The sequence below is a fragment of the Vipera ursinii genome (genome assembly GCF_947247035.1).
Source record: "Vipera ursinii genome assembly, chromosome: 5".
Lineage (NCBI taxonomy): Eukaryota > Metazoa > Chordata > Lepidosauria > Squamata > Viperidae > Vipera > Vipera ursinii.
Genome location: NC_139518.1, coordinates 6035746 through 6063694, shown reverse-complemented (window position 1 = coordinate 6063694; position 27949 = coordinate 6035746). Strand labels below are relative to the sequence as shown.

At 41.9% G+C, this 27949-nt stretch overlaps 1 protein-coding gene across 1 annotated transcript in view; it reads left to right on the top strand.

The window, feature by feature from the left end:
* The window catches only part of LOC310641627 (cytochrome P450 2J2-like), a gene marked incomplete at both ends in the record, with an annotated part of 59071 nt that overhangs the window by 15099 nt on the left and 16023 nt on the right, over positions 1–27949 (top strand). Inside the window, 2 exons of the mRNA XM_083364863.1 lie at positions 2714–2898; positions 4369–4510. Of these exons, the coding sequence (XP_083220989.1) occupies positions 2714–2898; positions 4369–4510 (327 nt within the window). The remainder of the gene's footprint in view (positions 1–2713; positions 2899–4368; positions 4511–27949) is intronic.

The window sequence follows — 27949 nt, the reverse complement described above, 5'->3', positions numbered from 1 at the left end:
CGAGCCTGTGGCCTGCTTAAGACGCAGTCGGCCCAGGTTCGAATCTCAGAAGGGTATGGCTGACTGATGAGAACAAATAAGTTTGTAATGATCATATCGGTCTCTCTTTATTCTTTGTTAGCAAGCCAAAAAATTTACACTACATATATATATGTAGATCTTTGGTCATTCGGGTTTTTCCCCACGTAGAATTGGAGGTATCAGGGCAATGTTTCGAGGAAATCTCATCCCTCATCCTCAGGCTTCAGCTTCGTTCTTCTGGGAGAAGTGTGTGGTAGTGGCTGTTTTTTATTCCTTTTTAAACTGCCAGAGGGGGTGTGTTCTGTGGGTGGAGGTGTGCTGTGATTGGGTGGGGGGTTAGCTGTGTTCTGATTGGGTGGGAGTGTGTTTTGAATGGGGGCTGTGTTCTGATTGGGTGGGGATGTGTTTTGAGTGGATGGGCTGGTCTCAGCTGCCAGCCTTAGACCTGAACTGGTGAGTTGTGCTGCTTTTGTTTGGCTCCGTGTTTGTGGTGGTGCCATGTTTTTATCGTGGGTGTCAGTTTGCTTATTGTGTGGTTTGGAGGGGTTTAAAGTGGCTGATGTTGCAGCTGTAGTTAGGTTTCTGTTTTGTGGTTGTGTGTCGTTATCGTTGTGGGTTCGGATTTGCTTTTTGAATGGTTGTGTGGTGGTGATGTCATGTGATGTTATCAGGAGTTTGGGTCTGGTATCATTCTTGGTGGTTAGGACTCGTCTGTCAATCAAGGCGGGTTTCCAAATGGCTGGTAGGCCATATATATAAAGGGATACGGTGGCTCAGTGGGTTAGGACGCTGAGTTTGTCGATCAGAAGGTCAGCAGTTTGGCGGGTCGAATCCCGAGTGCCGTGTAACAGAGTGAGCGCCTGTTACTCATCCCAGCTTCTGCCAACCTAGCAGTTCGAAAGCACGTAAAAATGCAAGTAGAAAAATAGGGACCACTATGGTGGGAAGGTAACAGCGTTCCATGCGCCTTTGGCGTCTAGTCATGCCGGCCACATGACCACGGAGATGTCCTCGGACAAGCGCTGGCTCTTCGGCTTTGAAACAGAGATGAGCACCGGCCCCTAGAGTTGGAAACGACAAGCACACATGTGCAGGGGAACCTTTACCTACACACACACACACACATTGCCATACACTACCCCGTAATCACAATTTTCCTTGCTTAATATGTAATGATTGGCAATACTTAATTTATTAACCATGTTTTCTTTTTAGACGAGTGCGTATGTAAGAGAGATGTTTTTAAACATGTGATTTGTATTTGGAAAGGATACCTCTATATATTATCATATCCTCAGAAAGGATTTATTAAAATCAAGTTTAAACATAACTACTCGACAATAATCTGGAAAGAAAAGGTGAACCTAACCTTGTTTTTATGAGTCGTGATGGCCCAGTGGTTAAATGCAGTACTGCAGGCTAATTCGGCCGACTGCCAAAAGTTCGGCAGTTCGAGTCTCACCAGCTCAAGGTCGATTCAGCCTTCCATCCATCTGAGGTCGGTAAAATGAGGACCCAGATTGTTGGGGGGCAATGTGCTGTCTCTGGAAACAGCTTAGAAAGGGCTGTAAAGCCCTGTGAAGCGGTATATAAGTCTAAGTGTTATTGCTATTCCATTTTATCCCCAGTCTGATCTGCACAATGAATTCCACTCTTTTACTGTACTTGTGACTTTTACCAAAATGGCCATGGTTCTTTCCCCAGTATTTTTACATGGTTCTTACTAAAAGATTTTCCCCCCCTCTTAATGTAAAAAGCAAATGAAAATAAAGACAATGGAAAAACATGGGAAAGGGGAAAGAGAACAAAGCAAAGGGGAAAAAAAAGATACAAAAAGCGGTGACGTCCAAATTCTTTCAGTGTGGCAAGATGCATAATATAATCTCATTTTTTATATAAAACAATAAACACTAGCCGTTTCTATAACAGTAACCTACTTGATTGTCAAAAGCCGAAATCAGTTTCATTTTTTTCTCATTTGGAAAAAAAAATATTTAGAAGACTGACAACATCTATAATAATAATAATAATAATAATAATAATAATAATAATAATAATAATAATAATAATAATAATAATAATAATAATAATAATAATAATATAAAGTTGGAAGGGACCTTGGAGGTCAACTAGTCCAACCCCCTGCTCAGGCAGGAAACCCTATACCATTTCAGGCAAATGGCTGTCCAGTCTCTTCTTAAAAACCTCCAGTGTTGGAGCATTCACCACTTCTGGAGGCAGGTTGTTCCACTGATTAATTGTTTTCACTGTCAGGAAGTTTCTCCTTAGTTCTAGGTTGCTTCTCTCCTTGATTAGTTTCCATCCGTTGCTTCTTGTCCTGCCTTCAGGTGCTTTGGAGAATAGCTTGACTCCCGCTTCTTTGTGGCAGCCCCTGAGATATTGGAACACAGCTATCATGTCACCCCTCACCCTTCTCTTCGTTAAACTACACATACCCAATTCCAGCAATCTGTATGATGAAATAAGTGATCTGTATGATGAAATAAGTCATGTAGCTCACACAGTCCCTCTCACCTCATAGCGTTATTGTGGGGAAAACAGGAGAAGGGTGTTCACCACCTTGAGTTATTTGTAAAAATAATAACGTTGGGATACAAATGAGTAAATAAATAAATAAATAAAAGTTGAAGTCATAGCTAAAGAAAGCATTTTGTTCTCTTCTTTTTCTCAGATAAAGTGTACAAGGAGATACAAAATGTTTGTTCCTCGGGCTTAATTTGCTATCGGGATCGAAAGAAACTGCCCTATACCAATGCTGTGATTCATGAGATCCAGCGGATCAATTATGTCTTAAGTTTTGGTATTGCCAGAAGATGCAGGAAGGATGTCACCATCCTTGGTTTTTACATTCCAAAGGTACGGATAATTTATACCATTACAGTCCTGTATCAAAGCGTGCTCTTTTAGATATGTGTTTAGATATTTAATATAATAATACTTTAACAGATACTTAGATCTATCTTTTAGATACTTAGGAATTTCTGATCTGGCACAGAACCAGAAAGATGAGAAATCCTGTTCCTCCTCCTCCCAGAGATCTGAAGAGCAAGAAACTACAGTATGCTAGCTAAAAGGCACCATCAATTTGTATTTTTATCTGGGAATGAAATTTTAGACTCCCAAACCAATGTTTTGAGATATTGCATGATGCAGAGAAGTAAAATTTCAAAAAATGTTGTGGGAACTAACATTTCAGTGTGCTGTACTAAAAAAAAATAATTGCATTCCAAAGTTGAAGAGAAGTTACTGATGCAAAATAAATGCCATATGTTAATGTAAAATTATTTGAATAAAATTCTCTTCAACATATGACAATTTCAGAAACTTATGCCCATTTTCAATGCAGCATTCTGATTTTCCATCTCTTAGGACATGCCCACTTTTCACATGACTCTTGCAGCATCCCCATGGTCACATGTCAAAATTTGGATGCTTAGCAACTAGTTCCTATTTATGACTGTTGCAGTATCCTGGGCTCACGTGAGCACTTTTTGTGACCTTCTGACAAGCAAAGTCAATGGGGGGAAGCCAGATTCATTTTACAACCCTGTTACCAACTTAAATGACTGCAGTGATTCCTTTAACACAGGGGTCTTCAAACATGGGCCTTTTATGACTTGTGGACTTCAACTCCCAGAATGCCTCAGCCAGGCATGCTGGCTGAGGAATTCTGAGAGTTGAAGTCCACAGGTCAGAAAACGGCCAGGTTTGAAGACCCCTGCCTTAACAACTGTGGCAAGAAAAGTTGTGAAATGGGAGAAAACACACTTAACAACTGTCTTGTTTAGCAACAGAAATTTTCGGCTCAATTGTGGTTGTAAGTCAAGGACTACCTGTATACATTGGCTAATAATTCCCTGTGAGCAGAACACTTAAGCTTGCAAGCACGTCAATGTGTCCATGACTATGGCTATGCCAACATGGTATTTGAAGATTGTTGAGAATGTTACTACGGTCTGAATTAGTTTCATGCATACTTGATACCAGAATCAGAAAGATTAGTAGATGGAAATGCTGGTTGTCAGGAAGCAATCTAAAGTATTATTGTACTATTTTTTTTTCTTGGTCAATAAAATAATATTGCCATGACCATTTGACGGGAATGTTGGCTGTCACAAACACTCTGTAATTTTAGTCATATCCCTGAAAAACATTCTGGTTAAGAATAGTATAGTGTGTTGACTTAGAACAGGGCTCTTCAAACTTGGACCTGTTATGACTTGTGGACTTCAACTCCCAGAATTCCTCAGCCAGCGTCATAAAAGGGCCAAGTTTGAAGACCTCTGACTTAGAAGCCTTCTGACTGAGTTGTTTTTTTCCTTACAGGGGTCTATAATTGTACCGGATCTCCGCTCAGTTCTTCTTGATCCCATGCAGTGGGAGACCCCTGAAAAGTTCAACCCCAATCATTTTTTGGACAAAGATGGACATTTTGTGCTGAGGGAAGAATTTCTTCCGTTTGGAGCAGGTAAAAGTATTCTTTTGCTCTAACTATAACCTTAAGTAAGGCCTGGAAGTAGCATAAATAACATCCAGCTGTTTCAAAGCTTCCCTTTGTGGCCATCAGGCAGCCTCTGAGCCCTGTCTTTACGACTCCAGAGCCAACATGTTGCCACATGTTTCTTAGTATCAAACGTATTACAGGTCGTCCTCAATTTACAACTGTTCGTTTAGTGACCGTTCAAAGCAGGGCTTTTTTTCCTCATAGAACGCTCAGAACGGAGTTCTGGCACCTTTTTTGGATGGAACCTTGTAGGGTAGGCAAGGCGGGCTGTATGACGTGTGTGAGTTCCGGCACCTTTTTTTCTTTTACAAAAAAAGCACTGGTTCAAAGGGACATCACTGAAAAAGAGTGACTTAACGACTGGTTTTCACACTCACAACTGTTGCAGTGTCCCTGTGGTTGTGCCATCAAAATTCAAGCGCTTGGCTACCGGTGTGTATTCATACAGTTGCGGTGCCCCAGGGTCACGTGATCACCATGTGTAACCTTCCCAGCTGGCTTCTGACAAGCAAAATCAACGGGGAAGCCAGATTTACGGAACAACTGCAAGATTCACTCCACAACCGCTTAACAACCGTGGCCAAAAAAAAAAAAGTGACAAAATGGGGCACAAGTCGCTTAGGCGTCTGACTTAGCAATGGAAGTTTTGGACTCAGTCACGGTCCTAAGGCGAGGAGTATCTGTATCGACAGAGACAACTGCTCAGAACAAAATATCAGTTAATTTCTTACTTGCCGCTGTCCTCTGTTTCCTATTCACAGGAGCACGTATTTGTCTGGGGGAACAGATGGCGAGGATGGAGATTTTCCTTGTCTTTACCAGCTTGCTGAGGAATTTCCAGTTTCAGCTGCCTAAAGGAGTTAAACGATTCAGAGAAGAACCTATAAGTGGGCTTACAGTGCATCCCCATTCTTTTAAAGTCTGTGCTATTCCCCGCCACAATTCATTGTAAATATCCAAATAATGACTGTTGCTTATTTATTACCGTGAAATTCTAAATCTTTGATTGGTCTTAGAATAGAATAGAGCTGGAAGGGACCTTGAATGTCTTCTAATCCACCCCCTACCCCCCCCCTGCTCCAGCAGGAGAACCTACACCATCTCAGACAGGTGATTGTCTAATAACTACGTTAATATGAGACAGCTGGCTACAACATCCTTCCATTCCCTAAACTCCAGGCACTGGAGTCAGGAATATCCTAATTAAAAGGTAAAGGTAAAGGTTCCCCCGCACATGCGTGCTAGTCATTTCCAACTCTAGGGGCCGGTTCCCATCTCCGTTTCAAAGCCGAAGAGCCAGCGCTTGTCCGAGGACGTCTCCGTGGTCATGTGGCCGGCATGACTAGACGCCAAAGGCGCACGGAACGCTGTTACCTTCCCACCGTAGTGGTCCCTATTTTTCTACTTGCATTTTTACGTGCTTTCGAACTGCTAGGTTGGCAGAAGCTGGGACGAGTAACAGGCGCTCACTCTGCTACGTGGCACTCGGGATTCGACCCGCCAAACTGCTGACGATCTTATCGACAAGCTCAGTGTCCTAACCCACTGAGCCACCGCATCCCTAATTAGTCAATCCCAGAATCATTGTGCAGAAGATGGGAGTCTGGCATCTCCCTTCTTGTGTCTTGATGTTTTCCTTTGGAGTGAAAAGTAATTGAAAAAAAAGCCCCCACCCATAGTAATATGATGGGGTTGAGTTGTATTCAATCCTCCAGATCTGTTTTGACCTTCCTTGTGGCTGCTACAAGATGACAGTGGAAATGGCCACAAAGATAGAGTGCCTAAAGATACCCTTTGGGAAATTGTCACCTAGGTCATGGTTTTACTAAAGGTGCTTTTTCAAAAAACAATTGGACTTTTTTGGGGGGGGGATTTTTCCTTGAAGACATTTTGCTTCTCATCCAAGAAGCTTCTTTAGTTCTGACTCGGTGGTGGAGGATGGAAGGATTTATATTCTTTGTAGTCATCTGGTCCTTAGCACTCTTTCTGAGAGTCATTGAGGCCAGCTGGGGGTTCATCTGTGCCCTCAGGGTCACCTGAATAGTGCAAATGGGTGCACAAAGAAAATCCAGTTGCCTTTTGAAAGAGCACCTTTGGGAAATTGTTCTCGCCAGAGATAGGGGAATGGTTCATCGTGCTTGGATGATATGACTAACCAGGGAGAGTTAGTTCAATCCCCTAAAGCAGGGGTGTCAAACTGCCGGCCCGTGGGCCGGACACATCACACGGAAGCTGCACCTACCCCATTGCTGGCAATGGCAAAACCGTCCTGATATGTTGCGCGACGTCACGTGACATCGCGAGTTTGATGTGTCTGCCCTAAGGTCTTGTGGCTCTGCAGAGCTAAATGTAACTCCATCAGAGGTAATGAGCTGGGTCAACTGAACTAGTGTTTGCATCCCTACCATCTTCCCTTGGCCAGCTGGCCATGATATGCAAACAGGGCTGTAAGGTTCAATTGAATCAATGTCGCTGAGAGTGCTTCCAGAGGACCAGTTACATAGTGGAGTCAACAGGACTGCCTTCCGATCAGGGCTTAATTTCTGACCATTCCACTCTCCCAGCTTATGTCCATGCTGCAAATAAACGTTGTGACTTATTTGCCCACCAGGTACCTCAGGAAGGATGTTGTGTCCTGTCTGTCATTTCATAATCACAATTGTGATTGTTTTTAAGCTAATTTTCTTCAGGTGAAGAAGGTACTTTCTCATTGATCATGTCAACATGACCAGCACCTACCTATCAGAGTCAAGGTGGTGCAGTGATTAAAAAGTGCAGTATTGCAGGTAAACTCTGCCCACAGTCTGGAGTTCGATCCTGATGGGGCTTAGAGAGGGCTGTAAAACACTGAAGCGTTATATAAGTTTAAGTGCTATTGCTTGTGAAGGAAAGAAGGAAAGGAGGAAAGGAAAGAAAGGAAGGAAGGAAGGAAGGAAGGAAGGAAGGAAGGAAAGAAGCAAGCAAGCCATAGTGGCGCAGTTATTACAATGCAGTATTGCAGGCTGACTCTGCTTACTTCCAGGAGTTTGATCCTGACCAACTCAAGGTTGACTCAGCCTTCCGTCCTTCCGACGTTGGTAAAACGAGGACCCAGATTGCTGAGGGCAATATGCTGACTCTGTAAACCACTTAGAGAGGGCTGTAAAGTGGTATATAAGTTTAAGTGCTATTGCTTGTAAAGAAAGGAAGGAAGGAAGGAAGGAAGGAAGGAAGGAAGGAAGGAAGGAAGGAAGGAAGCAAGCAAGCAAGCAAGCAAGCAAGCAAGCAAGCAAGCAAGCAAGCCATAGTGGCAGTTATTACAATGCAGTATGGCAGGCTGACTCTGCTCACTGCCAGGAGTTCGTTCCTGACTGGCTCAAGATTGTCTCAGCCTTCCGTCCTTCTGAGGTTGGTAAAATGATGGCCCAGATTTCTGAGGGCAATATGCTGACTCTATAAACTGCTTAGAGGGCTGTAAAGCCCTCTGAAGCAGTATATAAGTCTAAGCGCTATTCCTATATAGCACAATTCTAGAAATGTTCCTTGTAATTCCAAGTCAGTGGCACCTGCATATAGCCACACATTCTTCCTGTTGCATGAATGAAGTCAAACGTAACATGTCATTAGGATTGTTGCTGACAAAGGATTGATTTCCAGAATACCTGTCTTTCAAGTACACCATTGCAGTCAAAACTGAACCAGGATTCAGGGCACACTGATCATTTAGTAGCAAGGAATTCTTCAAAGAATGTTATATATATATTCATTATACTAAGCTGAGATGAAAGCATCAGCATTTTATTTATTTCATTTTATTTTAAATGCTTCGTCCTCCATATTACTATGTTCAGGGTGATTAATTAAAGCCAGCTTTAATATTAAATTTTGAACCAAACAACAACCTGGGTTTTCACATAATGTATCCAAAATAGGATAATTTGAACCTGGTAATTTGCGCCTCAAGTAAGAACTCTGGATTGATTTGGTCGATAATGCCATTGGTTTGTTTCTTGCCTGTCCATGGTATTTTTCAAGAGTCTTCACCAAGGAGCGTAGGCATCCTGAAAGATCCAACCAAATTATTTTTGGTGAGGAATACATTAGAATGGGAACAAACTATCTGTGGGGCGATGGGTGTGAATCTGAGTCACAGAGCTTATCTGCGATGAGTAATTAAAGGAAGAGGTTGAGATGTTCCACAAGATTTTGGATTGTTATATGTCAAGGAATTGCTCAGCAGGTGTCAAATGAAGTCAGAGACACTGGCACAAACTTGTAATTTTATATACATCAATATATTTAACATCTGTATTTACAGCAGACAAGATAGTCAGAAACACAGAAACATCCTGAGGTAAATCTTAACAGCATACAGAGCCCACAGAAGAAAAAGGTGGAAAAAAAGGGAAACTCCCCCTTGGCACTCACAGCAACCAATCATAGCATAGATTGCCTCATGCAGGAGACAGCACTCTCCAACCAATCAACTATTGTTCTGTGTTCTGGCCCGTTATACAGGTAGTCCTTGATTTACAACAGCTCATTTATTGACCATTCAAAGTTAGAACAATGTTAAAAAATGTGACTTATGACCATTAGTCACAGTTACGACCTTTGCAGCATTCCCATGATCATGTGATCAAAATTCAGATGCTTGGCAAAGTGGTTCATACTTATGACCACTGCTGTGTCCCAAGAGGTCATGTGATTCCCCTCTTGCGACCTTCTGACAAGCAAAGTCAATGGGGAGGCCAGATTCACTTAACAACTGTGGTGCTAACTTATCAACTGCAATGATTCACTTAACAACAGTGGCAAGAAATGTAAAATGGGGCAAAACTCACTTAACAAATGTCTCACTTAACAATAGAAATTTTGGGCTCAATTGTGGTCATAATTCGAGGACTGCCTGTTCAAATTTAATATCCTAACATTATGGAATATGGCACAATGCTCTCTACATGGGGCTGCCCTTGAAGTGCACCCGGGGGCTTCAGCTGGTAGAGAATGCGGCCGCGTGGGTGCTTATGGGAGTTTCTCGATACTCCCATGTTACACCACTCCTGTGTGAGCTGCATTGGCTTCCAGTTGCCCTCCGGGTGCGATTCAAGGTGCTGGTAATTACCTTTAAAGCCCTACATGGCTTAGGCCTGGGGTACTTGCGAGACCACCTGCTGCTATTGTCAACCTCCCATCGCCCGGTTCGCTCCCACAGAGTCGGCCTCCTCAGGGTTCCGTCGGCTAAGCAATGCCAGCTGGCGACCCCCAGGGGAAGAGCCTTCTCTGTGGGCGCACCGACCCTCTGGAATGAACTGCCTCCGGACTTGTGGACGGCCCCTGACCTTCGGTCCTTCCGCCGTGACCTGAAGACATGGATGTTCCAACAATCGGGCCTGGACTGACTATAGTTTTAAATTTGGTTTTATTGGGCTAATTGTTATGTATTTATTACATTTATGGTTTAATTCTTTTTAAATTTTGTATTTTATGTTTTTTAACTTTTTATTGTTGTGAGCCACCCTGAGTCCTTAGGGAGAAGGGCGGCATATAAATTTAATAAATTCAATTCAATTCAATTCAAAGGTGGAATGGAGAAGAAAGACCACAGGTTAAACTTTTTTTTAAAAAAAGGAAAAAAACAAAAACAAAATAGAGATTGAGGTGGAAAAGATGAAAAAGTGACGAGGAGCTGAAGGGTGAAATGAGGCACAGAAATGGAAAAACAAGAGAGTGAACTTATGGAAAAAAAATTGGAATCACGCAACATGTTTTACCCGTTCCAATAAAAACCTAGAAGCTGCATTTGCGTAACATGTCAACTTGAGCTGTGTCAATCTTAGCTTTTTTCTGCTAAGGGTGCTGTGCAAAACGATCCCTTTGGTTGGGGTTTAAGGATTTAAAGTCTTGAAAAAAAGGTTAATTCAGTAACCTGGTTAAGTGTGGTATGTGAATGGAGCAACATTAATGGATTCTCCAGCCATAGCAGTCTGAAAAAAACTGAAGATTTAATCAGGTATGGTTTAAGGTTTAAGGCTTATGATTTAATCCTTTGTCATTTCTTTCTTGTTTAGTTTGTCATTTAAAAAAATGTCAATGAAAACTCCATCGTCAAAACCAAAAGTATCTAAAAAAAAAGTTAAATCCATGGCAACTTAACCAAAGTTTGTTAATCTGAAAAGTTTCATCCGAAGGGTTTCCCTACGCACCCCAATTACTTTTTTTTAATATATTTTGACTGATGAAGTTACTTTGATGAGTAACAAAACATCTCAGAATAACAAACTTTGGTCCATTTAGCTTTTTAAAGATACTTTTGGCCTGGATGATTGAGTTTTCATTGACATGCTGCTATATATTTTGGAGAGAAATCCCTGCAGTTGATGTGGCAAGAATTGGTACATTCCAACGATTCTCTGACTCTGCCTATTTTTTTTTATTTTTTTTAATTTTGACTGATGAAGTTACATGGATGAGTAGCGAAACGTCTCAGCTTAACAAACTTTGGTCCAGTTGTCATGATTTAACCTTTTTTTTAGATATATATATTTTTTTAAAAAAACTTTTTTGTGTAGGGTCTTTATTTAAATCATTAAAATGCAATGTTTCTTATCATTGCAATTTAAATAGGTGTCCTATTATTGTATAATTATTTCTGGGATGCTGGGAAAACATCAAGTGCATTCAAATTAACATAAAAGTAGCTCTTATCGAGTTGCATGACATGAGTCAACTCTTTAATGCTATGCTTTGTCAAAATAGATCTCGCTCAGAAATAACAAAGGAAGTACACAACTTAATGAAAGAGTTCAGGTACCCTATATACAGTAGACAACCTCCACAGACACAACCACAGGTTTCTGCTATCCAAAATATGCTAACCAGCATTTCTGGATAGCTTAGATAGTTTCCCACAACATTAGAAATTAGATTTTAGGGAACAGATGGAAGCTGCCTTTCACAAACCAACAAATGGCAGGAATAGCCAATACTCCAGAAGATAGGCTTAAGATACCGAAGGATCTGGACAGACTTGAACACTGGGCACTATCTAACAAAATGAAATTCAATGGTGAAAAAAGTAAGGTTCTACATTTAGGCAGGAAAAATCAAATGCACAGGTATAGTATAGGTGGTACCTTGCTCAATAGTAGTAACTGTGAGAGGGATCACGGAGTCTTAGTAGACAATCACTTCAATATGAGCCAGCAGTGTGCTGCAGCTGCCAAAAAAGCCAACACTTCATCCTTGAGAAAGGAATCATCTCCCTTATGAGGGAGACGGTTACAGAGAAATGAACGTTGGAGAAGACCTTGAGATGCGCGCCAACCGTGCCAGTCACCCGCACATCATACCACCTGTGGAGTGGCTGAATTTCAAATGGACATTTATGACTGTGGTGGGAGGAGGAATATTGCTTGCTTAACCATACCGTTTGCACGGGATTTTCCCCAGATCTCGCCTTGACTTCCCTACTGTCACTAACCCCTAATTAACATATCCTTTTGAGACGATGTCTGTTTCAAGAGTTCTGCTCTGCTATTTTGTAAACAATGGGCCATGCCCACCCGGCACCCGATGATACATAAGTGGGTTTTGGGTTGCAGTTTGGGCACTCGGTCTCTAAAAGGTTCGCCATCACTGGCCTAGACATTGGTATTTTAACATAGATCTTTTTAAACATTTATATTTTATTGTGTTTTACTAGTCTGGGTGAAATGTTAATATATGGTATGTATGGTATGCCATATACACTAAATAAATAAATCGGTTATAATTTAAATTTTCCTTCCATTGGATACTAATAACCAGAGGTCTGAGATTCTTGTTCCTTAAATTAAGTGTTTTGAGTCCAGAATACAAGGAAGAAAGATTGATGACTAGAATAGTTGGTCAGTCTGCCTATTTGGATGCCTGAGATCAGTGTTTCTCAATCTTGAAAATGTGTGGATTTCAAGATGGTGTTTCTATCACTATCTTTCCTAAAAGCGTACAATTGTCCATTAGGATTCCCATCATAATAAGGCAACAGTTCTGCTATTTTGTAAACAAAGTCAATGTGCTTAGGCACTTTATAGACAAACTAGACACCCATTTCTTATTATGTCATCCTTCTTTCCACATACAGGTATTCCTCAACTTACGACCACAACTGAAATTTTGGTCTCCGTTATGGTCATAAGTTGAGGACTACCAGTATAAGGTCTGCAAAACTAGGGACAAACTCCTTGTAGAAACCAGCAAAGCCCAGATAAGTTATTTTTAAGATTTTCTGCCTCTATAGATAGAGTGTGTTTAAAAGATGATATGGAAGAAAAACAGGTATTACTAGACAAGATTGACACTGATCTGAAAGTGGTTTAAAAAAATGACAGGCTTTAAGAATGACATGGAAAAAGATACTACACTGAACATTCAAAAGAAGCTGGCTGATGTCTTAAAAATTAAATGGGACATGCAAAGAAAAACAACAACAGACGGATCCAGCTAATCTTATGTTGGATATAGAAAAGATCCTTGTTAAAGCTTTGAAGAATTTTGTGAGAAGGGACAAGTCAAGGGACAAGAAGGAACAGTGAAAAGAAACCAAGTTTTAGGACATTATTTGAAGATTATTCTGTTTGGAGAGAAGAAATTAGTGAGTACAACTAATTGCTAACATTGCAAAATGGGTCTGTACAATGTGCTTATGTGTTATCAGGGTTTCCTTCTGACTGTTATGTATTGAGATAAATTGCTTGTAAACTGTTGTGCAATGGTTAACGGCCGTTACTTTTAAACTCCAGACTGCTTGTCTCTGGAGTTGTTAGTTTGCATTTTAGGTGGGAATTACCATTTTAATCTCATTGGCTGCCGACTAGCAGCAGTCCGTATAAATAGAAGCTAAGCAGCAGTTGGGGCTGCTTCTGTTGTTACTGAATAAATGTGTTGCTGTTTCACCATTCTGCCTCGTCAATGCCTCACCGAACCAGGAACATAACAGTTGTGATGAAGGTGGGATGTGCTGCTTAAAGAAGAGAGCCAGAAGCCACTAGGGGGTGAAGCCAGGCATCAGAGCCCTGGCAAGAACTACGTTCCCCCCTCTGTTTGCCAGCAAGCCATACTGGAGACAACCATGCCCCAAGGATCCGTCCTAGGGCCAGAACAGAAACACAGCAGCACAAGGCATAACGAGGACGAAGAAAACCCACCATGTCCAAGGTCGGCAAATTGGTGGAATTCAATGTGGCGCATCCCAAGAGATGGAGTTCTTACATCTCCCACGTTGAGAACTATCTGTGAGCTAACCAAGTTAGCGAAGACAGCTTGAAGGCCACAATGGTCCTGTGCATGTGTGTCCAGGCGACGTTTGATATAGCCGAAAACCTAGTTGGTACGGCTACACTCAAGTCAGTCACCTACACAGATCTTAAGAAGAAGCTCAAGGACCATTTTGAGTCAAAACTCTCTGTCATTGCATGGAGGCATGTGTTCGAGCAGTGGCAGCAGCAGTCAGGAGAGTCTGCCGCCGAGTTCATAGCCACTCTACGACAGGTGTTCTGGCTTTGCAACTTTGCAGATCTCGAAGAAAGACTGAGAGACCGATTGGTTTGTGGGTTGAGGAACTGAGATCTCCAGCAGAAGTTATTTGCAAAAGAGACTCTCATGTTCCAAGATGCCCTGAAGGAGGTGATGGTTGCTGAAGCCGCCGGAGGAGCCGTCAAGGCCTTACGGCCCTCCAAGAACATTCCCAGCCCAGAAACTGTCCACCACGAGGACACCAAAAGAACAGAAGACTCCGATATGGACCTTGAGGTCGATTGGTTTCAGAAGCAACCAGAGAGGAACCAGCAGCCATTTGAGAAAGCAGTTCCCTTCACTCGATGTGCGGGCTATGGAGGCTGAAATAGACACTCAGAGTGCAGGTTCTGCACAGCATTGTGCCGGGCATGTGGCAAGCAAGGCCACATTGCCGCCATCTGCAGAGGTTGCCAGTGGGACATACTGCAAGAAGAAGTATTCAGGAAAGATACCGGGGCCCTGGAGCAACACAGAGTCGGCTATTGCTCCAGCCAAAGGAGAGTTTTCAGAAGCTTAGGCTAAAGGTCAAGCTTCAGGGAGTTCCATGCAACATGGAACTGGACACAGGATCAGCCCTATCTATAGTTTCCCAAGGAACTTTTAATCACATCTGCAGTCACAGCAGCAAACGAATTAAACTCAGGCCGTCTAACCTGTTGCTGATGGACTTCCAAAACTCCCACATATCAGTTAAAGGGGAAGCTATGCTCAATGTGCAGTTCAAGGGGTTTGAGGGTCCATTGGATGCGTGGTTGTCGAGGGCCACCGCACAAGCCTCATCAGCCTTGACTGGTTTGATGCCTTAGGCATCCAAGTGACTGGCATTCACAGAACACAAGCAGCGGACCTGTTGGCAGTTTGCCAGGAATTTGCTGATGTGTTCAGCCCAAACTTAGGGAAGTACACCTAAGTACTTCACCTTGCCCTCCACCTTGATCCTTCAATTACCCCAATACGGATCAAGACTCTTAGAGTGCCTTTTGCCATCAAACCCAAAATCAATGCAAAGCTAGACAAGCTGGTGCAACAAGGGGTGTTTCAGCCAGTAGATAGTAGAATGTGGGAGAGCCCCATAGTCACGCCACTTAAAGGCAATGGTGAGGTGCATGGATTATAAGTGCACTATTAACAGAGCACTATAACAACATGTATATCTGGTGCCTGTAGTCAGCCACATTTTGGCATCACTACAGAGAGGTTGCGTATTTGCCAAATTTGATTTGGCACAAGCCTACCAGCAACTATCCATGGATGATGTCACAGCAGAAGCTCAGACCACTGTCACCCACAGAGGAGCTTTCAGGGTTAGGTGCCTGCAGTTCGGGGTCAGTGTAGCCCCAGGGCTTTTCCAGGGAGTGATGGAGCGCATACTCAAGAACATTCCAGGTGTGTGCCCCTACTTCGATGATGTCCTCATAGCTGGGGAGTCAGTGGAGATTTTGGCTGAATGGCTCAAAGCCGTCCTTCAGCATTTCTGTGAAGCGGGGCTGAAGCTAAAAAGAGAAAAGTGCAAGATTGGGGTATATTCAACTGAATTCCTTGGTTTCCACATAGATGCCACAGGCATTCATCCGGTGGATTCCAAGCTCAGAGCAATCCAGCAGGCTCCCAGTTTTAAGTCTAAGGGGGAGCTTCAGGCCTTCCTAGGACTTTTGAATTTTTACCATGCCTTTCTTCCACACAAGGCCACAGTGGCAGAGCCATTACAGGCTCTTGGACAAAAAGGCACAGTGGCAGTGAACGAGCGTCCATGAGAAAAGTTTCTCGGCAGTCAAATCACTGCTGTCTTCAAACTCAGTACTCACCCATTTTGGTGAAAAGCTTATCTGCATCGCTTGTGATGCATCTCCGTATGGGGTAGGGGCCATGTTGAGCCATTTAATGGCTGACAGGAGGCAGGTTCCCATCACTTATTATTCTAGGACTCTTTCTTCAGCGGAACACAATTACGCACAAATAGACAAGGAGGCACTGGCCATAGTGGCCGGTGTAAAGAAGTTTCATGATTACTTGTATGGCCACCATTTCACGGTCTTCACTTCTGGGTTTGTTCACAATGAACAAACAGACACTTCAGATTCTATCTCCATGAATGCTGAGGTGGTCTATCTTCCTTTCAGCCTATAATTATAGGCTGATTCACAAACCAGGCAGGGAAATGGGCCATGCAGATGGCCTCAGCAGGCTGCCCCTGCCACACTTAGACCCAGACCCCACTCTGGCTGCACGCATCCTGGTTATCCAGGATTTGCCAGAGTCTCCCCTTCACCGAACCGGGAACATAACAATGACTCAACCAGATAATTTTCATAGATGAATATGTACTTTTGAATGGTTAAGAATCTGATAAAGGAAATGGGTATGCAAGTTTTTAAATCTCAAAACGGTTTGTTCTTCCCAGCTTGGAATGAGACACATCAATTTAATGCTTTAAAACAGCTCACCTCATTTTTCTGTTTGAACAAAAGTTCCACCTTCAAGGGTTGGTTATATTTAGACGATTATTTATTAATTTGGACTTCATCCATACTACTGAAGTTTAAAGTCCCTCCTTCTCCTCCTCCTCCTCCTCCTCTTACGCTGGATAATATCACATGCACTGCTTGGTCTTTGCATACAAAGGTAGTTCTCAACTTACAACCATCCATTTAGTGAACGTTCAAAGGTATTATTGTTTCTTTCACTTACGGTACTTAAAAAGTTCGAGTATTCAGTCTCTTTATTTTTCTATGCCTCAGAAGGGGTGTAGAAGCAGCATTAACAATAATAGCCATATTTCCTAGCCATTTAAATGAAGAAATGCGGTTGTTTTCGCACTTTGGTTTCATTCATTATCATTGTAGAACCTCTAACTTGTATGATAAAATCGAATAACTTAAAAGATTGTGAAATTCACAGTGTTAGTCACATTATCAGTATCTTTCATGACCACACCTTTTTAAAATTCCAATCTGGAAGAAGTAATTCCTACCTGAACTAGGAGGAAGATGGGTGGTTAAGAAGTTTGATATATGACATCAGTTTGATATATCAACAGGACTGTTTATTTACACACATATGTATATACACATACATACGTATCTTATATATACATGTAATATCTATATCTATATTTACATCTCTCTCTCTCTATATGTGTGTGTGTGTATTATACTATACTATACTATACTATACTAATATATATTATATTATATTATATTATATTATATTAATTATATTATATTATATTATATTATATTATATTATATTATATTATATTATATTATATTATATTATATTATATTATATTATATTATATTAGCACACACACATGTACACACACACATACATATTCACAGAACTTACACACATATGTACAAATAGTTCTATGGAAACAATGAACAGAAATAGGAGGTTAAACTTAAAAGACAGGAGATTCAGAGTAAAAAGGAAGAGGAATTTCTTGATAGTAAGACTTGTTGATCAGTGGAATAGCTGGCCCTAAACAGGGGAGGATCCCTACTATCTTGAAATTTGCAAAAAAGGAATTTGTTTATTACCTATAATTCAGTAAATATAGGAGCAGGGAGTTGGGACAAGAAGTCTTCAAAGTCCCTTCCAAATGATACCATCTACAATTCTTTGAGTTTCTTCTCATGATGTTTTCACCCGGGAGCATTTGTGTGTCATATCACATGTGTGCCAGTTTTGGTTGGATGTTGGATTGATGAGGTAACACAATGCTGTATTTATTGGAAGCATCAAAGTAAAGCACCCCTTCAGATCTTCACAAAAGTCTATTATTGCCACAGCGCTTTTGGTAACCGACTTTTCCTCTTTACTTTACATCTAATTAATGAAGCATCTCCCTCTTGTATCATCAGTGTGAGACTATCAGAAAAAAGGAACAAAGAATGAAAATAAATTGATCTTACATATCTCAGCTGATAACAGTCAACCACAATACCTGCTTACAAAAGTATCTTTGGCCTTGATTTTGAACTCACAACGAAGAGAGTTTTATCTGGGAGAGATAACAGTGGTTGTGCTCGCAACATTTTTGTATTAGGCCTCTCTGTCATCTCAACCAGCGGATAGCACTTTCCATAAAACCTAAAAAAAGATAACCAGCATCTGCATAACCAAACCATCATTCTCTCTCTTCCCACATTTTTACGCTCCACCTCAATTTAAATCCTGCTCTAGCTACTCCAGATATCTGATAAAGACAGTGGCAGCTCTGAAAGTCTATGCCTTTTAATTGCATTCGTTGGTCAGAAAAAGTGCTACCTGACGCCTGATATTTTACAGACAAGAAAGTATGACCAAATCTTTAACCACTGCTTGACATATGAGACAACCTTGATTGTGGAAAATGAGGCTGTGGATGTAGACCAAATCTATTTATGGCACAGTTTTTGGTTTATGTGACTTGGGAAACCTACACTATGAAGAATGTAGGCAGCTTCCTCAGCTAAATTCGGAGATATATTTCACGAGGATCTCAAGGGGATGCCAACAAAATTCTGGATGCTACTTGAGCATAGGAAATATCAGAAAAAAATGTGGTCAGTTAGATGGAAAATTAATCCTCTCTGCACAAGTAGAAATGGTCCATACACCTAGAAAGGCTACATCAGAATCCAACTACCACGATAGTGTTAGCAACCTTTCAAAATCCAGAATATGTCCAGAGAAAGAAAACGAGTAAAAAGGAGAAATCAAGCAGAAATAAATAAATAGAAGAAGTAAAAAAAAGAAATTAAGAAGAAACCAGTAAAGAAAAAGAAACACCAGGGTAAGCAGGGATCAACACTAGGATTAATAATAGAGCCTTGGTGGAGCAGTGGGCTAATGCCTCCTTAAGTAACACCAGCTGCCTGCAATTAGTGCAGGTTCGAGTCCCACCAGGCTCAAGGTTGACTCAGCCTTCCATCCTTCCGAGGTAGGTAAAACGAGGACCCAGATTGTTGGGGGCAATAATCTGACTTTGTAATAATGCCAATTGGGGTGTGTATGAAAGCCCTAATAAGCAGGCATATACATAGAATGAAGGCTACTGCTAAGCTTGTAAGCTGCCCTGAGTCTTCGGAGAAGGGCGGGATATAAATGGAATTAAAATAAAATAAATAAAAATAATATCAGACTGACGATTAAGCAGTAAATAATATCCCAATCAAGGAACTATCAACTTAGACAACTAAATAGTAAACAACAAGGAACTACCAAGAAGAAAACAACGCTGCCGCCAACACTGAGAGGGCAACCCGTTTATATAAACAGAGTACAAATCCTTTCTCCCTTCTAGCGTTGATGACGTTACCTAGTTGGGTAAAACATGTTCAAGAAAACCATGAAGCTCAGAGAGCACCAAGAACCCTACAAAAAGACGAAACTCTCCTATTCGTGGCACTGTCGGTTCTCATGGTTCAAAGAAACCAGATTAACTATATTTCATTTAAATATAGTCTTCTTTTAAATTGAATCCCATTTCCTTTGATCTTATAATCAGACGCTTCCTGTGGCATGGGCACTTAGGATGCTGAAGCTGTTTTGCATCTCATTATGCGATGCGATATGAAATTGCTTGCAGTGGTGATACCAAAGGAATTGTAGGAAATAACGAAGATGACCTTGAAGGAGACATGTGGGAATCTTTAACCAGGCAAAAGGCTACAACACATTTCAAGCCTAGAAGGAGATAACATTCAAAAGAGGCTCTTGTAAAACACCTCTTTAATTCACCAAACTTTGAGAACCCAGTGGTGGGATTCAGCCAGTTCGCACCACTTCAGCAGAACCGGTAGCTAATATTTTGTTGCCCAGGCCCAGAATGGACTTCTGGAAGTGGCATCCACACTTCACATATCTGAATCCCACGACTGCCTATACCATTTCAGACAAATGGCTGTCCAGTCTCTTCTTAAAAACTTCCAGTATTGGACCATTCACAGCTTCTGGAGGCAGGTTGTTCCACTGATTAATTGTTCTGACTGTCAGGAAATTTCTCCTTAGTTCTAGGTTGCTTCTCTCCTTGATTAGTTTCCATCCATTGCTTCTTGTCCTGCCTTCAGGTGCTTTGGAGAATAGCTTGACTCCCTCCTCTCTGTGGCAGCCCCTGAGATATTGGAACACTGCTATCGTGTCACCCCTCGTCCTTCTCTTCATTAAACTAGACATACCCAGTTCCAGTTACCATTCCTTATATGTTTTAGTCTCCAATCCCTAATCATCTTTGTTGCTCTTTTCTGTACTCTTTCTACATCTTTGTTGCTCTTCTCTGTACTCTTTTTAGAGTCTCAGCATCTTTTTTATATTGTGGTGACCAAAACTGGATGCAGTATTCCTAGTGTGGCCTTACCAAGGCATTGTAAAGTGATATTAACAGTTCACGTGATCTTGATTCTATCCCTCTGCCAATGTGTTGGCTTTTTTGGCAGCTGCAGCATACTGCTGGCTTATATTTAAGTGATTGTCTACTAGGACTCCAAGATCCCTCTCATGGTTGCTACTATTGAGAAAAGTACTCCTATACTATACCTGTGCATTTGGTTTTTCTTGTCTAAATGTAGAACCTTACTTTTTTTCACCACTGAATTTCATTTTGTTAGATAGCGCCCAGTGTTCAAGTCTGTCAAGTTCCTCCTGTATCTTAAGCCTATCTTCTGGAGTGTTGGCTATTCCTGCCAGCTTGATGTCATCTGCAAATTTAATGAGTTCCCCATCTATCCCCTCATCCAAATCATTGATGAAGATGTTGAAGAGCACTGGGCCCAGAAGAGAGCCCTTGGGCACCCTACTACATCCTTCCTTCCACGTAGATGCAGTTCCATTGAGGACCACATGTTGAGTATGGCCAGTCAGCCAGCTACGAATCCATCTTGTAGTCATGCTGTCTAACCCACATTTTTCTATCTTGTCAAGTAGTAGCTTGTGGTCTACTTTATCAAATGCCTTACCGAAATCCAAGTAAATTATATCCACAGCATTCCTCTGGTCCACTAATTTTGTCACCTGGTGAAAGAATGCATTTGCATTTGTCTGGCATGCAAGATAAATGCAATGACATTTGTCTTGCATTAGACTTGCAAGATTCTGTTATGATAAAAAAAGGCAATGTCTTTCATGTCTGACTCTAGGGGGCTGTGCTCATCTCTGTTTCCTAGCCAAGGAAGCTAGAATCATCCGAAGATGCTTTCATAGTCATGTGGCCAGCATGGCTATACATCTGAGGTACAGAGAATGCTGCTACCTCCCATTAAAGTGGTACTTATTTATCTACTTGCATTTGCATGCTTTCGAACTGCTAGGTTGCCAGGACCTGGGGCAAGAATGGGAGCTCACCCAGTCATGTGGTGCTTGGGTCTCAAACTGCCAACCTTTTGGTCAGCAAACCCTCCATCTAAACTGCTAGACCACCGCGCCCCACTCTGTTGTGATAGCCAGTCTCAATAAAAGTAGTTTCAACTATCCTGTGAAATTGATTTCCTGGTCTGGTCTGATGGAGGAGATGACCAGGCTGAGACTGAGGGAATTGTCAAATGTATCATCAGTTATGAGTCCCTGTGCACCCCAAAAGATCTAAGTTTAGCTCACTATGAATTCCTTTCATAACTCCTGCTATTTTCTTTTGGCCATTAGTAGTTCAGATTCTTGTAGAGAACTTAGGTAAAAGGTAAAGGTTCCCCCGCACATGTGTGCTAGTAGTTTCTGACTCTAGCGGCCGGTGCTCATCTCCATTTCAAAGCCAAAGAGCCAGCGCTTGTCCGAGGATGTCTCCATGGTCATGTGGCCGGCATGACTACACGCCAAGGGCGCATGGAACGCTATTACCTTCCCACCGTAGTGGTCCCTATTTTTCTACTTGCATTTTTACGTGCTTTCGAACTGCTAGGTTGGCAGAAGCTGTGACGAGTAACAGGCGCTCACTCTGTTACGCGGCACTCAGGATTCAACCTGCCAAACTGCCGACCTTAGCTTGCAATAAATCTTTATACTCATTTGAACTTTCTGAATCTTCTGTTTTCCCTGGCGCTTGACATCCCCCTAGTGAGGTTGATGGTTCTCAGCTCATCTGATTCTTTCATACTTGAAGATCACAAGTCCACTAACACAGTGGTCTTTAACCAAGAGGGATTGGTCACCTAGCTGGCATTTTGGTCCATTTGCTGATCAGATGACACAAGTGTTTTGGGCTTGGTAAACGTAGCATCACGTCACTCTTCCAACTGTACCTGGCATGTGAAATCATGTCGTCAAATTCTCTTCCCTTCAATTATGCAAATTATGCAAAGATCATCCAAGCATCCACGCTGTTGATCTTATTCTATTATAACAGGTTTGGAGGCAAGCCATTCCTTTCATAACTGAATATGGTGTAAGAAGTGTTATTTACATTTTTAACAAAGGGAGTATAAAAGGCTGAAAAACAGAGTCACTCTCTCTCAGGAAGACAAAATCTACTGGGGATAGAGATCCAGCTTAGCCAGCTTGAGGTAGAACAAGTGAGATTAAAAAAAAACAATGGAGGAAGTTGGGAAATGGTTGTTTGCTTTGTTCCTGACTGGGGTAATGTTGTATTTCCTGAAACAACTGTGGTCCCGCAGAAATTATCCTCCTGGGCCCTTTCCACTTCCATTCATTGGAGTCGCATGGCAGACTGGAATCCGAGTAACTCCGACACTTTTAACTAAGGTACTGTGTCTCTAAACCAGTGATTTAAATCATGATGTTATTTAGCAAAGAGAATATTATTTTCCTGCCAGGTCAGTAAAATTTTCTGGAAGCTACTGGTGGGAACTTGCTTAGCAGAAATGCTTCTTGTTTCATTCTCCAGATACTGAACCAATGTGATAAAATGGCTCCATATCCTTTAATCATGATTTAATCATGATTATCTTCCCACCGGTATTTAATGACCCTTCTGCTACTCTACCTGTCTAGCAATAATCAGTTATTTTCTTATAAAGTAACAAAATGACTGCCTGCATATTTCACTATGATTAACGTATATATTCAAATGGAAGTAAGTTGTGTGTAAACATGTGTAAACTAATTTTGTTCAATTTTATCCTGCCATTACGATTTTATAGTTTAATAATTTGGTTTAACAAGTTGGTTTTCTATTTTTATGTTGGTTAGCTGGGCAGAGTTATTTGATTAATCTATCATCTCTCTCTCTCTCTCACTGAATGAATGAATGAATGAATGAATGAATGAATGAATGAATGAATTACTATTAAAGTATTAAAAACAAGTAAAGCCCGATAGCACTATTCAAGGCTGTTCCTTTCATTCTGTTTAGTAATCCTTCAACCATAACTAGAACAGCATTACATGATGTTGCATTCAGATTAAAAGCCTAAAGAGATTATAACACTTTTCATGTAACTTAATTCTTCATTTGCCCCTCACTATTCCAGTATTTCTCTCAGAAATTACAGAAATAAATTTGCATTATCCTTAAATTGTGGACCAGTGCAAAGATTCTTTCTATAGGAACTGATTTTAGGGGTTTTAAAAGTTCTTTAACATGTACAAGAAATAAGCAGATAAAAATCAAGTACAGAATACAAAATACAAGTGGATAAATAGCAAATCTGAAATTTCATGACACTAATATATCCAAATTTCATTATCAGAGGTTTATAGCATTTTTATACCCATTTGCCTGTGAAAATGCAGTATCCCTATTGAATTTCTTTTAGAAAAATATTTGGTTAACATTATTCAAATGATTAAAATCAGAAGTAGTAAACAATCTGCTCTACCAATTCTATTAATTATACAGTGTTAAAATATAAACTTTAAAAGCAAATTTGGGGTATGACACAATTCCATGCTTAATATTATGAAAGTTTCCATTCAAACTTAAATTCTGAGTTGGATTCACTTTTTGAATTCAAAATTAGAATTAATAGAATAACTAATTTGGAAGGGATCTTGGAGGTCATCTAGTCCAACCCCCTGCTCAGGCAAGAAACCCTATATCATTTCAGACAAGTGGCTGTCCAACCTCTTCTTAAAAACCTCAAGTGTTGGAGCACCCACAACCTCTGGAGGCAAGTCATTCCACTGATTAATTGTTCTCACTGTCAGGGAATTTCTCCTTAGTTCTAGGTCGTTTCTCCCCTTGATTAGTTTCCATCAAGCTAGTGTAGGCATTGGGGCATATGCCTACAATTTGATTAGCTATTTTTCTAAAAAAGGGAATTAAAGGTCTTTTCCAATAAAAGGAATGTAAACTCCTTGCTTCCTGTAGCATATACAGTGATAATTTAAGCTATTTTGAAAGAGTGTATGATTTGATAAAATTTAATGCAAATATCTCAGATTGCAATAGGATGACATCATCAGGCTAGGAACATCAACAGTAAAAGAAAGATGTAATTTTCTGATGGCTTATCTATAGCAGCCTGTCCTGTCTATCTTGATTTCTTCCTTAATAATTTCTTGATTGTTTCTTCCCTGATTGTTTATACGGTGCTATTTACTGCAAGTAAACATTCAGGCATAAGGAAACAATAGGGTGCCATTATAGGTAATCTCAATTACAGCCATTTATTTATTTTATTTATTGAACTTATATACCGCCCTTCTCCCAGGGCAGTTCACAAGGCAATTAAAAATAACACTACAATACAAAAAAGTTAATAACAATTAAAATAATTAAATTATCCTTGAGTAAAATATAAAACCCCTGTAACTCTAATTAAAACCCAATTACAATAAGTTAAAAATTAAAATTCTCAGTCCTGGCTGGAAAGCTCAAAGAGCCAGGTCTTCAGGTCCCGGTGGAACGAACGAAAATCAGGGGCAGTCCTGAGCTCTATGGGTAACTGGTTCCAAAGGGCACAATTTAGTGATTGTTCGAAGTGAACAATCTGAAAAAAGTGAGACTGGTCCTTGCACATACGACCATCATAGCATCTCCACAGTCACACCAAAATTTTAGTGCTTGGTAACTCATGTGTATTTATGACAATTGCAATGTCCCGAGTCATTGATCGGCATTTATACATTCCCAGCCAGTTTCCGACAAGCAAAGTCAATGGGCACAGCTGGATTGGCTTAATGACTGCACGGTTCACTTAACAGGCCAGGAGAGTGGGGGCATGCCTCACCTCAGGGGGGGGGGAAAGTGTTCCAGAGAGTGGGGGTAATGGCAAAGAAGGTCCTCTTCCTGGGCCCCACCAATTGTAATTCTTTAACTGATGGTATCTGTAATGTATTGGCATTGTATGTATAATTCACTTGCTTATGTTAAACTGTTGCTTAATGGTTGACCTACTTCCTGTATATTGTAATGGTTACTGAGCTGAGCTAGACTTGCTGTCTCCAGGCAGTTAAGTGTAGCCCCAGAGATTTCCCAGGGAGTGATGGAGCATATGCTCAAGGATGTTCCGGGGGTCTGCCCCTACTTCGATGATGTACTCATTGCCAAGGAGTCTACAGAGGTCCTGGCTGAACGGCTTAGAGCCATCCTTCAGCAGTTCCACGCAGCGGGACTCAAATTAAAAAAAGTGAAATGTAAGATTGGGATTCTGAATGCCTGGGATTCTGTATCAATGCTGATGGCATCCATCCTGCAGAGTCAAAGCTAAAGGTGATTCAGCTGGCACCAAGCCCTAGGTCCAAAGGGGAGCTCCAAGCTTTCTTGGGCCTTCTAAATTTTTATCACGCATTCCTCCCCAATAAGGCTGCAGTGGCAGAGCTGTTACACCGGCTCTTAGACAAAAACACTCAGTGAAAGTGGACAAATGTCCAAGAAAGGAGTTTTCAGGCAGTAAAATCATTGTTGTCTTCAAACATGGTGCTCACGCACTTTAGTGAAAATCTGCCAGTTTGCATTGCATGTGATGCATCCCCATATGGGGTTGGGGTAGTGTTGAGCCATTTGTTGGCTGATGGAATACAGTCTCCCATTGCTTATAATTCGAGGAACCTGTCTTTGGCTGAGTGCAATTGCACGCAGATTGACAAGGAGGCCTTGGCCATTGTGGCCGGGGTTAAAAAGTTCCATGACTATTTGTATGGCCACCAATTCATGGTCTTCACTGACCACAAGCCCTTGCTAGGATTATTCACTACAGACAGGCAAAGACCTCAGATTCTGTCTCCCAGAATGTTGAGGTGGTCTATATTCCTTTCAGCCTACAGCTACAGGCTGGTTCACAAACTGGGCAAAGACATTGGTCACACAGACAACCTTAGCAGATTGCCTGTGCCACATGTGGAGCCAGATCCGGCTCCGGCTGCACACATTTTAGTCATACGGGATTTGCCAGAGTTACCTCTCCATGCTGGGGACATAGCTGCGGAGACAGCAGCTGACAAAACCCTTAGCTTCACACAGGATGGCTTGACAATAGCCCGGGACCGGAATTCCAAATTTTTTTTATGTGAAAAAATGAGCTGTCAGCTCATAAGGGGTGTATCCTTTGGGGCAGTAGAGTTATAGTCCCCAGCTCACTCTGGCCCAAGGTTCTTCCGTCTCTGCATGAAGGCCATCTGGGAAGGCACTGGCGAGGAGCTACCTCTGGTGGCCAGGGCTAGATAAAGCTATCGAGGCCTAAGTACTCAGGTGTTACACATGTCAACAATCCAGACTGGAGATGCCACAGGCCCCTGTCCACCGATGGGAGGAAACACACACACCGTGGTCAAGAATCCACATTGATTTTGCAGGGCCCTTTCAGGGACAGCTGTTCTTCATAGTGGTTGATAGCCACTCTAAATGGTTGGAGGTGGTTCCAATTTCCACTATGACTACTGCTAGGACCATCTAGGTCAGGGGTCTTCAAACTTGTCCCTTTTATGACTTGTGGACTTCAACTCCCAGAATTCCTCAGCCAGCATGCTTGGCTGAGGAATTCTGGGAGTTGAAGTCCACAAGTCATAAAAGGGACAAGTTTGAAGACCCCTGATCTAGGTGCTGCAGAGACTCTTTGCAACACATGGGCTTTCAGACATCTTAGTCTCCGACAACGGGACCCAGTTCACCACTTCAAAATTCCAGGCCTTCTTCAGGGCCAATCTCATAAGGCATGCCACGTCGGCTCCCTTTCACCCATCATCAAATGGTCAGGCAGAACGCATGACCAAGGAATCCCTGAAATGAATTGTCTCAGGGGATTGGCACCACAGGCTGACTGATTTTCTATTATGCCAGAACACAACACCCTGCACAGCCATGGGCAAAAGCCCAGACTAGCTTCGTTGGGGCAGAAAATTGATCACTAACCTGGATAGGCTGCACCCTGACAGAGTTGCAGCAGACACTTCACGCCCAAAGGCACCAAGAAGTTTACAAGTGGGTGACCGGGAGTGAGCCCAGAATTATGGGCAAGGGGCTTGTGGGTGGCAGCAAAGATTGTTAAGGTGTCAGGACCACTCTCTTACGAGATGGTCCTTGAAGATGGGTGCATTATTCGTCAGCACATTGATCAGCTGCATCAGCAGTTAGCAGATCAGTCGCTGGCTCGGGACTCCCAAGTGGGTCAGACTCAGGGCCTGGAGGACAGTGGTAGAAGAATCCCCTCCTGACACACAAACTGTATCCCAGGACCTGGGCAGGCAAACCGAACTGAGAAGCAGCCCTGTAGACTTCGCTGCCCAATCGGACTTTGGGGTGGGCCGACTGGAAATGGCCAGCCAAAGGGACTCGAGTCACTTCGACTCAACTGAACCCCAGAGTCCTGGTTTATCCAGCCTGGCAGGCAAGCAGGTAGACCGGGAGATCCCTGTAACCCCCAGATGTTCTGAATGGTCACGAAGGCTGCCTAAGTATCTGCAAGATTATGTAAAACAAATGAGAGTTTGTGCTATCCAGGGGGAAGGGGTGTAATGTATTGGCATTGTATGTTAAACTGTTGCTTAATGGTTGAC